Here is a 13,623-nt window from a genome sequence, read left to right on the forward strand (position 1 = left end):
CATAGCCCAGAGCAGGCTAATTATTTTATTGCCACACCTAGCAGAATAGTAGCAATGCTCTACTGCTGTTTATCCTAGGCAGAGAAACAGCTGAACAGTGAATCATAATGCCATCACTGGGGAAGGGAAGCATAGTCTTCAGTGTAGGAGTTCCCTATCTCCTAATGGCCATACAGAATATGAAAAACACACAACTAGTATATACACTATAGTTACTAAGAGTGTTTATTGGTAAGAGCAAATAGATTTTTGGACCAAGTTTGTGATTCATTCAACAGAAAGAAAAGCATCTCACTTACAAAGTGTATACAAAGTAGCAAATGCAATCTTGCTGAAAGAGAATGGCCTGGTAAATAACTTGCAAAACCAAGTTTACTGGCAGATTTCAGAACAGTTACCACAGCCTCTGACTAAAAGTAGCAGAGAGGAGCATCAGGTCATGTGTCTTCTGGAGACTGTTGAGGCCAGGCCTTATACTTTCTTATAAACCTGTTTACACAGCTGATCCTCACAGCGCAGCTCCTGAGGACAAGAAAGCATATTTTACAACTATTATCCAGAACAAAATAGAAGAACCACTACTAAAATGGACTAGGAGTAGAAGCTGGAAAGTGAACATTGCCCAGCCACAACACATTTCAAGCCTCTTCATTTCAATTGATACCTGCTCTTTGTTTCACAATACAATAAAAATGCATTAAACAGTTCAATAAAGCCATTAAAAAAAAAGACATACTACCTCCAGCCTTCTTCACACTCCACATCCACCTATTTCAGCCACTGTCACTAGCACTGACTGAGTTTACAATTGTTGCTGCACAGGTAATGAGAATTGACCTGTCTAGCCTTAGTACCTGGCAGATGACACTTGGCACAGGCTACTACTACTATTTAGCATTTCTATAGCGCTACAAGGCGTACGCAGCGCTGCACAAACATAGAAGAAAGACAGTCCCTGCTCAAAGAGCTTCACACTTAATCCTTGTGCACTATTTCCCACCCTCACCTCAAGCTATTCCATCTGTCCCTCATATTTCTTCTGATCATGGGTCATTAAAATTGGAGTGTTCTTGATACTACCTTGGTGAGATGTTGCCCACCAGTCTTCAGGGCAATTTACAGCTTACATCCCAACACAAGAAAGCACATTGGAAGTGTTTCATCACATCCTTCATAGGCACTCCATCCTCTTAGAGGGAGAAGGGATCACATCTACTGATCATGTGCTACCATAGCCCTCTTACCCCCTCCTCCCAGGAACTGCTCAAGATGTGTAACCCCTCCAACCTCCAAAAAGGTTCAGTTACCAAAGGCAAAGGGGAACAGATGTCTAGGGACATGTAAGAGGTCCAATATAGAAAAACAAAATCCCAAAAGGTCTTCCCAGGGATACGACAATTTTATCTTGTATGTTTCCTCCTACCCTTTCTTGGGGTCACATTGAGTTGAGCGAGGTGGGAGGAGGAACCAAGAAAGATTACCAGATGCAGCTCATCACCCTGGACCCAGTGAGTCCAGCTTCTGTTTTTCTTCTCTCCTTTCTGCACACAGACAAGTCTGTTATTGTCCCAGGTAACCAAACTCTACAAGACAAAAAAAAAAAAGTCACCCTAATCAACATGTATGAAGATATGATACCTCTAATGAAGATGTATGAAGGAGATTGCCAGCAGACCAGGTTCAGGATATGGCAGTCTCTTCCAGCCCTCAAGAGGCACAGAGAGCTAGATCAAAACTAGCGCTATTCTGAATAGCGCCATAAGAATACCACTGGAACAGTGCAGAATGCCACCCTAATGCCCAAAGCTAATGAGATGCAAATAAAGGCACACTCATAGCTTTGAGCTTTAGAAAGTTTGGTGGGAGGATTGTGCTTGGTGCATGTGCAGAAGAGATCAGCAGTAAGCTCAGCTCGTGTGTATGCACCTAGTAAAAGCTGAATGTGAAGCACACAGCTTCTGTTTTCTGCAGCCTGAATAAGCTTTTTAAAAATTTTCTGGATGCAAGTAACAAGACACCAATGGTTTTTTTTTTGTTTTTTTTTAAGAGCATGGCCACTTTAAATGTAGACATAGGACAAGAATGCCGATGTGTGCTTCATGTTCGGGTCTACTGTTTCTCACAACCAGTACTCAAGGGCTTGCACGTGCTTCCTTCTGCTTCCAAAAGCAATCAAAACTGGTAGATTTTAATTGTTTTTGGAAGCAGTGGACTTTGGTCCTGGAGAACTGGGTTCGATTCCCACTGCAGGCACAGGCAGCTCCTTGTGACTCTGGGCAAGTCACTTAACCCTCCATTGCCCCAGGTACAAATAAGTACCTGTATAACCTGCTACTATGAGTGGGAAAGCCCTGGGTACAAATGTAACAAAAATACAGAACCATAAGAGAAACATGAGAATCATGGGAAATCCTCTCTTCCAACACCCTAACGCCTACTCAGACCTGACCTTTTTAAAGCAGTAAGACACCTTTGTTTCAGGTGCTCTTTTCCTATGATTGGGGAGAATACAAAATGACCTAATTTAAATTAGCTTGACTACATTTGCATGCCAGACTCCTCTGATCATTCTGCACTGGTAAATGCGGTCACTAGTACAGCGCTAATATTCACTGGTGCCTGCATTTACTTTTGATTACAGGCACCTAGATGCCTGAGAATTTCTGCTATAAGGCTGAGCAACAGTCAGCTGGACAGAACCCCACAAAGTTTAACAACTGGTATTCGTTCCCCACACAAGATTGCTTAGCGGCTACATGAAGTAAAGGGTTTGGGAGGTGGGGGAGTTACCAGGAGTTTCCTATTATCCAAGCCCTTTGTGTCTTCTTCAAACTCTTCTCCCACTTTGAACTCTACAAAGTAGTTCCGGAAAGTGCTGAGAGTTCGGATGGAAAACTTATCTCCCTGTTGCTCGATCACCTTCTGTGGCGTCAGCATTTTTGCTACTTTACGAGTCATGAAGTCAATATCTGGGCAAGGGGTTAAAAAAAATTAAGCCTTAAAAAATATATATATAGGACATGCCCCTATGCAGCAACTCCTAAAGTATTACAAAATGAGTTAACACACACACACACGAGGCAGAAGAGAAAAAATGAAAGCGTGTGGCAAAGGAAAAGATAAAGGCGGAAAGAATAACTTCAATATCGTACAAAGACAGGAGCTTCTTCAAATTTCTATATAACAGTGCTTTCAGCTAAAGGTGTATGAACGGGTGTATATACTCCTTTTTTACAAACAGACACTCCCTGTATCCAGAGCACCTGCCTTACCTTAAGTATCCTTTTCCTCGTAAGCACCGAGATGATGACAGCTTAAACCAGGTGCTCCTCCGTGTGACCACCAGAGGTCACTACGCAGAGGGCTGATAGTAAATTTAGCAGATATATACATCTTGTAAGGCTAATCAGTCCGTCCGCTTATTAGGCTGGTTCGAGACTGGTTCTAAAGTGAATAGAGAGCTAGCTTTCGATATCACAATAATTACATTTATTGCTTCTAACAAGAGAGTTGGCTTTCGATATCACAACATTTATAAAGTTTTGACCATTAAGAATTAATAATAAAGATTTCTCCACTCCAGAGAAGTTTCTGAAGCTGTAGGCAGATTTTGTTGAACAAATATACAAAATCAGAAGTCTTGATGATAAGTGCCTCGGGTTTATCAAGAAACCGGCAACCACACGTCGGAATCTACTCAGTAATTGGAACCAATAATGCACAGCCGGAATCTTATCATTTACAACCAATCTTTCGGGTCAGCTCTTACCGAGACTCTTCATGTAATTGTCGAAATTCTCACTGCTCACCAAGTTCCACGCGCCACTGAAATCCACAAGAGCCATAACTAACACCAGCCACCTACAAAGATTACACAGTATACAAGCCGCTGCTTAAATTCGCCCCTAAAACCAAATTAAATACCCCGCACGAGGGGCGGGGCCTGTCCTAGACCAAGGGGGGGGGGGGGGGTTGGTCACCGCAATCCCCTTAAGAGTCGACTGATACTGGAACAGAAGTGGGTGAAATTAGATCCTGCCTTTGCCACTGTTTGGAAAACAGGACACTGGGCTAGAAGCATTGGTCTGACTCAGTATGGCTACTCTTATGTTGTTATGACACTGTGTAAGGAAGAACACTGGTATGGGGGTTGGGGGGAGGGAAGTGGCATAGTCTGATACAAGCCAGAGGTGAAGGAGTCAGGGTTGTAGGTTACAGTTCATAGCTTGAAATGCTTTATGGAGCAAATGTTACTGTAAATGAGTCACTGCTCCCACCTCTCACCCTGATTTTTTTTTTTTAATTATTTATTTCTGAATGGAGGTTTGTCCCACATCCTGCTGTGTCTGTAAGAGAAAGAGATCCCCTCCCTGTAAAGCTACAGGATATGGAGACCCAACAGCCCAGAGCTGGTAGGGAAAAGGTCACTTTAGGGTTGCCAACACCTTCTTTTTTTTTTTCTCACTCACAGTCTGTAGATTATACTGACATCCTTTTTTAAACTATATTGCAGTGAACGTGGGCTAACATAGCACTACACTACTTTAATCTCTTTTACAGACAAACATCTTGCCACCACCATTTCAAAGCACTCATGGCCTTACTATTCTAAAATTAATCCATTCATATGTTAAACAGTCTTTGGGGCTATGAGGAAAGGCTAAAGAGGTTAGGGCTCTTCAGCTTGGAAAAGAGAGGAGTAAGAGGAGATATGATTGAGGTCTACAAAATCCTGAGTGGTGTAGAACAAGTACAAGTAAATCCATTTTTTTACTCATTCCAAAAGTACAAAGACGGACACTCGAGGAAATTACATGGAAATACGTTTAAAACAAATAGGAGGAAATATTTTTTTCACTCAACAAATACTTAAGTTCTGGAACTCTTTGCCGGAGGATGTGGTAACAGCAGTTAGTGTATCTGGCTTTAAAAAAGGTTTGGACAAATTCCTGGAGGAAAAGTCCATTATCTGCTATTGAGACAGACATGGGAAGCAACTGCTTGCCCTGGGATTTGTAGTATGGAGTGTTGCCATGGTTTGGGTTTCTGCCAGGTGCTTGTGGCCTGGCTTGGCCACTGTTTGGAAAGAAGGATACTGGGCTGAACGGACCATTCATCTGACCCATTAAAGCTACTCATGTTTCAGTCACAGGATTGCTGCAATAGGTTTCTCCTGGCCAGTGGAATCTCATGTTCACAAAATATTGTGACGTCAAGCAAGATTTCACCGAGGGCCTCCCATAGTGGCAGGGGGCACACCCTATGCTCCAAAGCCCTAGGACATAAAGCTGTTTAGGAGTTGGCCGGATAGTGCGGATATTCAGCAGAACTAACTACTTATGTGCCACTGAATATCCCCGGATAGCCCTGGCCATTTATAAATCACTTTGAATATCTACCCCTTTATTTTCGTTGTAAAAAGATCTTATAACCTGCAGTTGCCATTCAGGTTCAAAGCAGCTAACAATAAGAGCAACTAGTCAGTAACTAGGAATTACATTGAAATAAAAATTATTATAAAGTCAGCACAACAACAATTAAAAGACATCAACTAAAATTACATCAGCTACCCTAAGATCATTACAGGCCTAATACATATTTTCTAAATATAAAAAATGTTCAATAGTTTTCTAAAACAAAGATAATCTGTAGTTCCCCAAATAGATAAAGGAAGAGCATCCAGATTAGTGCTGCCTGAAAGGGTAATGAATTGCCTAACATTTTATGAGATTATATGGATGGGTCGGTTCTTTTTTTAACATTTTTATAAGCGATGTTGCTGAAGGGCTGTCTGGTAAGGTTTGCCTCTTTGCAGATGATATCAAAATCTGCAATAGGGTAGACACCCCTGATGGATAACATAAGGAAGGATTTAGCGAAGCTAGAGGAATGGTTTGGAATTTGTCAGCTGAAATTTAATGCTAAAAAATGCAGGGTCATGTGTTTGGGCTGCAAAAACCCGAGGGAACTGAACAGGTTAGATGGTATAGAACTTTTGTGCATGAAAGAGGAGCAGGACTTGGGTGTGATCATATTTGGTGATCTTAAGTTGACCAAACATGTAGAAAAGGCAATGGTGAAAGCTAGAAGGGCGTTTGGGTGCATAGGGAGAGGAATGGCCAGTAAGAAAAAGGAGGTGATGCCCCTATATAAGACTCTGAGACCTCATTTAGAATATTGTGTACAATTCTGGAGACCGCAATTTCAAAAAGATATAAACAGGATGGAGCTGATCTGGAGGGTGGCTATTAAAATGGTCAGTGGTCTTGGTCATAAAGCGTACGGGCAGTGGTGTGCTGGAGCCGGCTCGCTCCGGCTCGCAAGATCCGGTTGTTAAATTTTGGCCGGACTTGCGAGCCGGTTGTTGGAAAGGGCGAGCCGGCTCTCCCTCCCTCCGCCCTCCGGATCCGGTCCCTCACCGATCCTACCTTGACTATCGAATTCTTCGGGGCAGGCAGTGTTGCCTGCCCGCTGCTATCGCTGACTTTCCTCCGCCGCCTGTTTGCTCTTTAAAAATGGCCACCGAGACTTCCAGAGGCGGCCTTGCGAGACTTCTGTAAGTCTCGGCGGCCATTTTGAAGCGCGATCGGGCGGAGGAAAGTTTGATGTTGCAAAAAAATCCAAACATTTTCTCTGACTCTAGGTTGTTGACAGAGGACAGGAACTAAGTTTGTCTGTCGTTTTTTTCTCTCACTTGCTTACTAAAGATAATTTTCCTTCCCATCGTTGTCTCTGAAATTATGGTACACAATACACTTCTAAATTATTCAGACCTCATTGGGACTTTCCTGAAGCTGCAAGGGAGGAAGCAGGAGAATTTGCGGAACAAGTCGGGAGGGGGTGGCAGGGGAGAGAAGGGAGCTGCTGGCCATGGGTGGATGGAGGGCAGGGGAGAGAAGGGTCGCTGGCCATGGGTGAATGGAGGGCAGGGGGAGAGGAGGGGAGAGAGAATAAATGCTGGACATAGATGGAGGGGAGGGAAGAGTGAGGAAGGAGATAAGATAAGGGAAAAGGAAGAAAGGAGAAAAACTGCACATGGATGAAGAAAATAGGCAGAAGCTGAGGACCAGAAATGAAGAAGAAAGGAGGAAAGTAAAAGAAATAAATGGAAAGGAAGCCCTGGAAACAGAGTTAGGAGGACAGATAGCAGCAGAATTGGATACTGGGCCAGCATGATCAGAAAAACAGTCACCAGACAACAAAGGTAGAAAAAATCATTTTATTTTCATTATAGTGTTTGGAATATGTTCACTTTGAGAATCAGGTGCTCAACATTAAAAGTTTATATTTATTTACTTTTTATGGCATTTTATCCCACATTAAGGTAAAATTAGGTTTCATACCTGATAATTTTCTTTCCATTAATCATAGCTGATCAATCCATAGACTGGTGGGTTGTGTCCATCTACCAGCAGGTGGAGATAGAGAGCAAACTTTGCCTCCCTATATGTGGTCATGTGCTGCCGGAAACTCCTCAGTATGTCGATATCAAAGCTCCATCCGCAGGACTCAGCACTTAGAGAATTACACCCACGAAGGGACACTCTGCCCAGCTCACCACCGCCGAAATGGGGGAGGGGAATTAACCCAGCTCATCCCCACACAAGTGGGGGAGGGGAATCCGTCCAGCTCATCCCCGCGGAGCGGGGGAGGGACACCACACCCGCCGATGCGGGGGGATCTGGCTTATCCTGCAACCGCAACCGCGGGAGGAGCTGACTGACCCTAACACCGCCGAAGCGGGAAGGGTACAAAGCTGCCCTACAGCCGCACGAAGCAGGAGGGAGTGCTGGCAGAATTTAAATCTCAATCCAGCCCCGTAAAACGGAGGGGAGAGGAATGCAGCAGCTCACTGTAACACAAACTCGTCTCAACTCTTGAAGAATCCAAGTGAAAAAACTTGAACACGAAGTCTTTCTGAAGTAACTGAAGACTAAACTTGAACCTGAAATGCAACCAGAATAAAAAACAGTACAGATATCTGGGAGGGGCTATGGATTGATCAGCTATGATTAATGGAAAGAAAATTATCAGGTATGAAACCTAATTTTACCTTCCATTTCATCATGCTGATCAATCCATAGACTGGTGGGATGTACCGAAGCAGTACTCACCCAGGGCGGGACATAGCAATCCCTGATCGCAACACTGAAGCTCCAAACCGGGCCTCCGCCCGAGCAGCCACAGTCAAGCGGTAATGTCTGGAGAAGGTATGGGCCGACGCCCAAGTTGCCGCCTTGCAAATCTCTTCCAAGGAGACGGACCCGGCCTCTGCCATCGAGGCCGCCTGAGCTCTAGTGGAGTGAGCCTTCAGCTGGATAGGCGGCACCTTCCCCGCGGCCACATAAGCCGCTGCAATGGCTTCCTTGACCCATCTTGCCACTGTAGGCTTAGTAGCCTGCAGACCCTTACGAGGACCTGCAAACAGGACAAACAGATGATCCGATTTCCGGAAATCATTGGTCACTTCCAAGTATCTGATGATGACCCGTCTCACATCCAGATATTTGAGAGCAGAATACTCTTCTGGGTAGTCCTCCCTACGAAAGGAAGGGAGACAGAGCTGCTGACTCACATGGAAGCGAGAAACAATCTTGGGCAGGAAGGAAGGCACTGTGCGAATAGTCACTCCTGCCTCAGTGAACTGCAGAAAAGGCTCTCGACAAGAGAGTGCCTGGAGCTCGGAAACTCTTCTGGCTGAAGTGATAGCCACCAAAAAGACTGCTTTCAACGTCAGGTCTTTCAGAGATGCCCTCGACAAGGGTTCAAAAGGCGGCTTTTGCAAGGCTCTTAGCACCAGGTTGAGATTCCACACAGGCACCACTGAGTGCAGAGGAGGGCGCAGGTGATTAACTCCCTTGAGGAACCGCACCACATCTGGCTGCGAAGCCAGGGAAGCACCCTTCAGGCGGCCCCTGAAGCAAGCCAGGGCCGCTACCTGGACTTTCAGGGAACTGAGCGACAGGCCTTTCTCCAGACCTTCTTGCAGGAACGCCAGCACTGAAGAAATTGGAGCAGTAAATGGAGAAAGTGAACCTGCTTCACACCACGCTGCAAAGGTACGCCAAACCCTGGCGTAAGCAGAAGAAGTAGAGCGCTTCCTCGCTCTCAGCAGAGTGGTGATGACCTTGTCTGAGAAGCCCTTCTTCCTCAGACTCTGCCGCTCAATAGCCAGGCCGTAAGACCAAAGGGGGAGGGATCCTCCATCACCACGGGACCCTGATGTAACAGGCCCTGCTCCACTGGCAGTCGCAGAGGTTCGTCCACTGAGAGCCTGATCAAGTCCGCATACCAGGGACGTCTGGGCCAATCCGGACCCACCAGGATTATCCGGCCCGGATGCTTTGCCACCCGGTCTAGCACCCTGCCCAACATGGGCCAGGGCGGGAACACATAGAGAAGCTCTTGTGTCGGCCACTGTTGGAGAAGAGCATCTACTCCCAGGGATCGAGGGTCCCGTCCTCTGCTGAAAAAGCGCGGCACTTGGCAATTGGCCGATGACGCCATCAGATCTAGGCTCGGCTGGCCCCAGCGCTTCGTGATGCCCAAGAACGCCTGAGCAGATAGCTGCCACTCTCCGGGCTCCAAGGTATGGCGACTGAGAAAGTCCGCCTTGACATTCAAGACTCCGGCAATGTGGGCCGCTGACAGCTGTTCCAGGTTCGCTTCCGCCCACTGGCATAGATTCATGGCCTCCTTGGCTAGAGGGGCGCTCTTGGTACCTCCCTGGCGGTTGACATAGGCCACAGCCGTGGCATTGTCCGACAGGACCCGTACTGGCTTCAACGCCAGTACCGGGATGAACTCCAAAAGCGCCAACCGAATGGCTCTGAGTTCCAGGAGGTTGATAGACCACTTTGCCTCTGCAGGAGACCAGAGCCCCTGCGCTGTCCTTCCCAAGCAGTGGGCTCCCCAGCCCGACAAAGAGGCGTCCGTCGTGACGACAATCCACTCCGGGGTCACCAGAGGCATTCCTGCAGACAACTTGTCTGTCTGCGTCCACCAGCTCAGCGCCTTGCGCACTGCTGGGTCCAAGGGAAGGCGCACAGCATAATCCTCCGACATCGGAGTCCAGCGCTGCAGCAGAGAGTGTTGTAGTGGTCTCATATGAGCCCTGGCCCAGGGCACTACTTCCATCGTGGCCGTCATAGAGCCCAACAGCTGCACATAGTCCCAAGCCCGAAGAGGAGAGGCTACTAGGAACTGGTCCACCTGAGCCTGAAGCTTGACAATCCGATTGTCTGGCAGGAACACTCTGCCCACTTGGGTGTCGAATCGAACTCCCAGATACTCCAGGGACTGAGTTGGGCGCAGCTGGCTTTTCTCCCAGTTGATGATCCACCCCAGGGAGCTCAAAAGAGCAACCACCCGGTTCACAGCTTTCCCGCACTCTACATAAGAGGGGGCTCGGATCAACCAGTCGTCCAGATAAGGATGGACTTGTACTCCTTCCTTCCTCAGGAAGGCCGCGATGACCACCATTACTTTGGAGAAGGTTCGCGGAGCAGTAGCCAACCCGAACGGGAGGGCTCTGAACTGGAAGTGTCAGCCCAGTACTGCAAAACGCAGAAAGCGTTGATGAGGAGGCCAGATGGGAATATGCAAGTACGCTTCCTTGATGTCCAAGGATGCCAGGTACTCCCCTGCCTTCACTGCCGCTATAACAGAGCGGAGAGTCTCCATGCGAAAGTGCCGAACTTTCAAGGCCCGATTGACCCCTTTGAGGTCGAGGATAGGCCGTACAGAACCTCCTTTCTTTGGCACCACAAAGTAAATGGAGTAACGTCCCTTCCCAAGCTGATTTTTTGGCACCGGAACGACCGCACCCAGGCGGATCAGATTGTTCAAGGTCTGCTGCACTGCCACAGCTTTGACCGGAGACTTGCAGGGAGAGAGAACGAACCCGTCTCTTAAGGGTCGGCAGAACTCTAGCTTGTAGCCGTCTCTGATGACTTCCAGCACCCAAGCGTCTGAAGTTATTGTGGTCCACTCGCCCAGAAACGAGGACAGCCGTCCTCCAATCTGCACTGGGGCGTGGACCAAGGCCCCGTCATTGGGTACGAGACCCTGGGGGAGGACCGGAGGGAGCACCTCCGGGACGGCGGTCTCTGCGAAAGGAATGCTGCTTGGGGAAGAAGTTTCTCTTGAAGGAAGAGGAGGCAGAATAGCCCGACCTGCCCGGGCGGTACCGACGGGCTTCCTGAAACCGTCCTCTGGAGGTACCGGGGCGAGTACTAGCCCGAGCCCTGACCTCTGGTAACTTCTTGCCCTTAGATGTGCCGAGATCGGTCACGATTTTGTCCAGCTCGACCCCAAAGAGCAGCTTGCCTTTAAAAGGCAACTTAGCCAGGCGGGACTTAGAGGCGTGGTCCGCAGACCAATGTTTCAGCCAAAGCCAGCGCCGCGCAGAGACTGTCTGAGCCATGCCTTTAGCTGAGGCTCTCAAGACATCATACAGCAAGTCTGCCAAATAGGCTAAGCCCGATTCCAGGGCCGGCCAATCAGCCCTCAAGGAAAGATCCGAGGGGGAAGCCCGCTGCACCATAGTCAGGCATGCCCTGGCCACATAGGAGCCGCAAATTGAGGCCTGCAAATTTAAAGCAGCCGCCTCAATGGACGACCTTAAAGCCGCCTCCAATCTTCTGTCTTGGGCGTCCTTTAGGGCCGTGCCACCTTCCACTGGCAACGCCGTTTTCTTAGTCACCGCAGTGATTAAAGAATCCACGGTAGGCCACAGAAAGGCCTCACGTTCGCCTTCAGGCAAAGGATATAGGCGGGACATAGCCCTAGCCACTTTAAGGCTCGCTTCCGGGACATCCCATTGAGCCGAAATTAAGGTGTGCATGGCATCATGCACGTGGAAGGTTCTGGGCGGGCGTTTCGTCCCCAGCATAATGGCAGAGCCAACAGGGGCTGAGGGAGAGACGTCCTCCGGAGAGGAAATCTTCAAAATGCCCATGGCCTGCACTATCAGGTTGGGCAACTTCTCTGAGCTAAAGAGCCGCGCTGCAGAGGGGTCATCCGCTCCATCCGAGCGGGGATCCGTCTCCTCCAAGGAATCCGCAAAGGACCATTGGGAGAACTCAGATACGCTGCCCTCATCTACATCGGAGGAGACAAAGTCCTCCACGGCCTGGGAATCAACCCGAGGGCGTTTACTTCTGTGAACCTCAACCTCTTTACCAGACGAGGGAGTAGGGGCAGCGTTTTGCATAAGGAAGGCCTGATGCAGCAGCAAAATAAACTCGGGGGAGAAACCCCCCAGACTGTGCACTTCCGCAGCCTGGGCAACAGCCCTAGACGCACTCTCAACCGGCGCTCGCAAGAGCGGGGGAGAAACATGCTGCGCATCCAAAATGGCGTCCGGCGCGACACTCCACGAAGGAGCCGCGCGGGAAGAGCGGCGCTTAACTTTAGCCGCTTTGGTGCCGTCGCCCAAATTAAGGGCGTTCATGGCATTAATGTCTCCAACGTCAAGGGTGGCCCAAGAAGAAGCCGTCCGAGCCGCGTGGCCGGCCAAGATGGCGGAGGCGAGGAGCGGGGGATGGGCGTTTATGGCGGGAAAAAACGCCACGCCGGATGAAGGACCGGGACATTCATCGGCCACGAAACTGTCACCCAACAAGGGCGAATCAGGCTTTAAGACCCCCGCATCCCCTCTAGAAGCGCTCAAGCGATCCGGGGAGCGACTCCTTACGCCCTCGCCCTCCGACGCCATAAGCCACGTGGAGATAAATCGGGGATCCCCTGCCCGCTATAAAAAGGTAAAAATTACCTGCTTTCCGCTCCGAGCTGTAACGACCTGGTGTCCCAGTGAGTAGCTGCAATGAACGTTTAAATAAACGTCGAAATAAACGCCTTTAAAGACGTTCAAAAATTTTTTTTTTTTTTTTTTTTTAACGGAGCCAGCGGGAGAGGGGAGAAAAGGAGGGACCTGGCACCACCAGGTTTGCACTTGCTCAAAAGAGCCCTCAACCCCAGGCACTCAACAAAACCTAAAAATTAGGCTTGGAGGCCTAGCCAGAGCTGCTGCTGTGTGTGACCACCACCTGCTGAGATAGAGAACATACTGAGGAGTTTCCGGCAGCACATGACCACATATAGGGAGGCAAAGTTTGCTCTCTATCTCCACCTGCTGGTAGATGGACACAACCCACCAGTCTATGGATTGATCAGCATGATGAAATGGAAACATGAATTAGATTGGAACCTGGGATCATTTAATTTTTTTTTTCCTGGAGAGAGTAATGCATTGCCCCCCCCCCCCCCCACTGGCTATAGCCAGCTCTGCAATTTTGGGGGGCGCAGAGTTGGACGGGGGGGGGGGGGGCGCAGAGGTGGACGGGGGGGGGGGGGGCGCAGTGGTGGACCGGGGAGAGAGCCTGTTGTTAAAAATTTACCAGCACACCACTGCGTACGAGGACAAAGACCTCAATATCTAGAAGAAAGGCAGGACATGGCAGATATGATACAGACATTCAAATACATATGCAGCATAAATGCACAGGAGGCAAGTCTCTTCAATTGAAAAGAAGCTCTGGACAGGGCTGCTGAAAGACAAAGCTGGGTCCGGGGCAAACAATCTTCAGGGCCATGCTAGCACTGCCCCCTCCCACAGCAACG

At 48.6% G+C, this 13,623-nt stretch overlaps 1 protein-coding gene across 1 annotated transcript in view; it reads right to left on the bottom strand.

Annotated features, from left to right (window-relative positions):
- Nucleotides 1–207: 207 nt before the first annotated feature.
- The window catches only part of NMNAT1 (nicotinamide nucleotide adenylyltransferase 1), a 49,698-nt gene continuing 36,282 nt past the window's right edge, over nt 208–13,623 (bottom strand). Inside the window, exons 8-11 of the mRNA XM_030222142.1 lie at nt 3,770–3,894; nt 2,791–2,969; nt 1,482–1,583; nt 208–522 (exon numbers count right to left, since the gene is read on the bottom strand). Coding sequence (XP_030078002.1) covers nt 472–522; nt 1,482–1,583; nt 2,791–2,969; nt 3,770–3,894 — 457 coding nt within the window. The 3' untranslated portion in view covers nt 208–471. The remainder of the gene's footprint in view (nt 523–1,481; nt 1,584–2,790; nt 2,970–3,769; nt 3,895–13,623) is intronic.

This window comes from Microcaecilia unicolor, chromosome 13, assembly GCF_901765095.1.
Source record: "Microcaecilia unicolor chromosome 13, aMicUni1.1, whole genome shotgun sequence".
NCBI classification, from domain to species: Eukaryota; Metazoa; Chordata; class Amphibia; order Gymnophiona; family Siphonopidae; genus Microcaecilia; species Microcaecilia unicolor.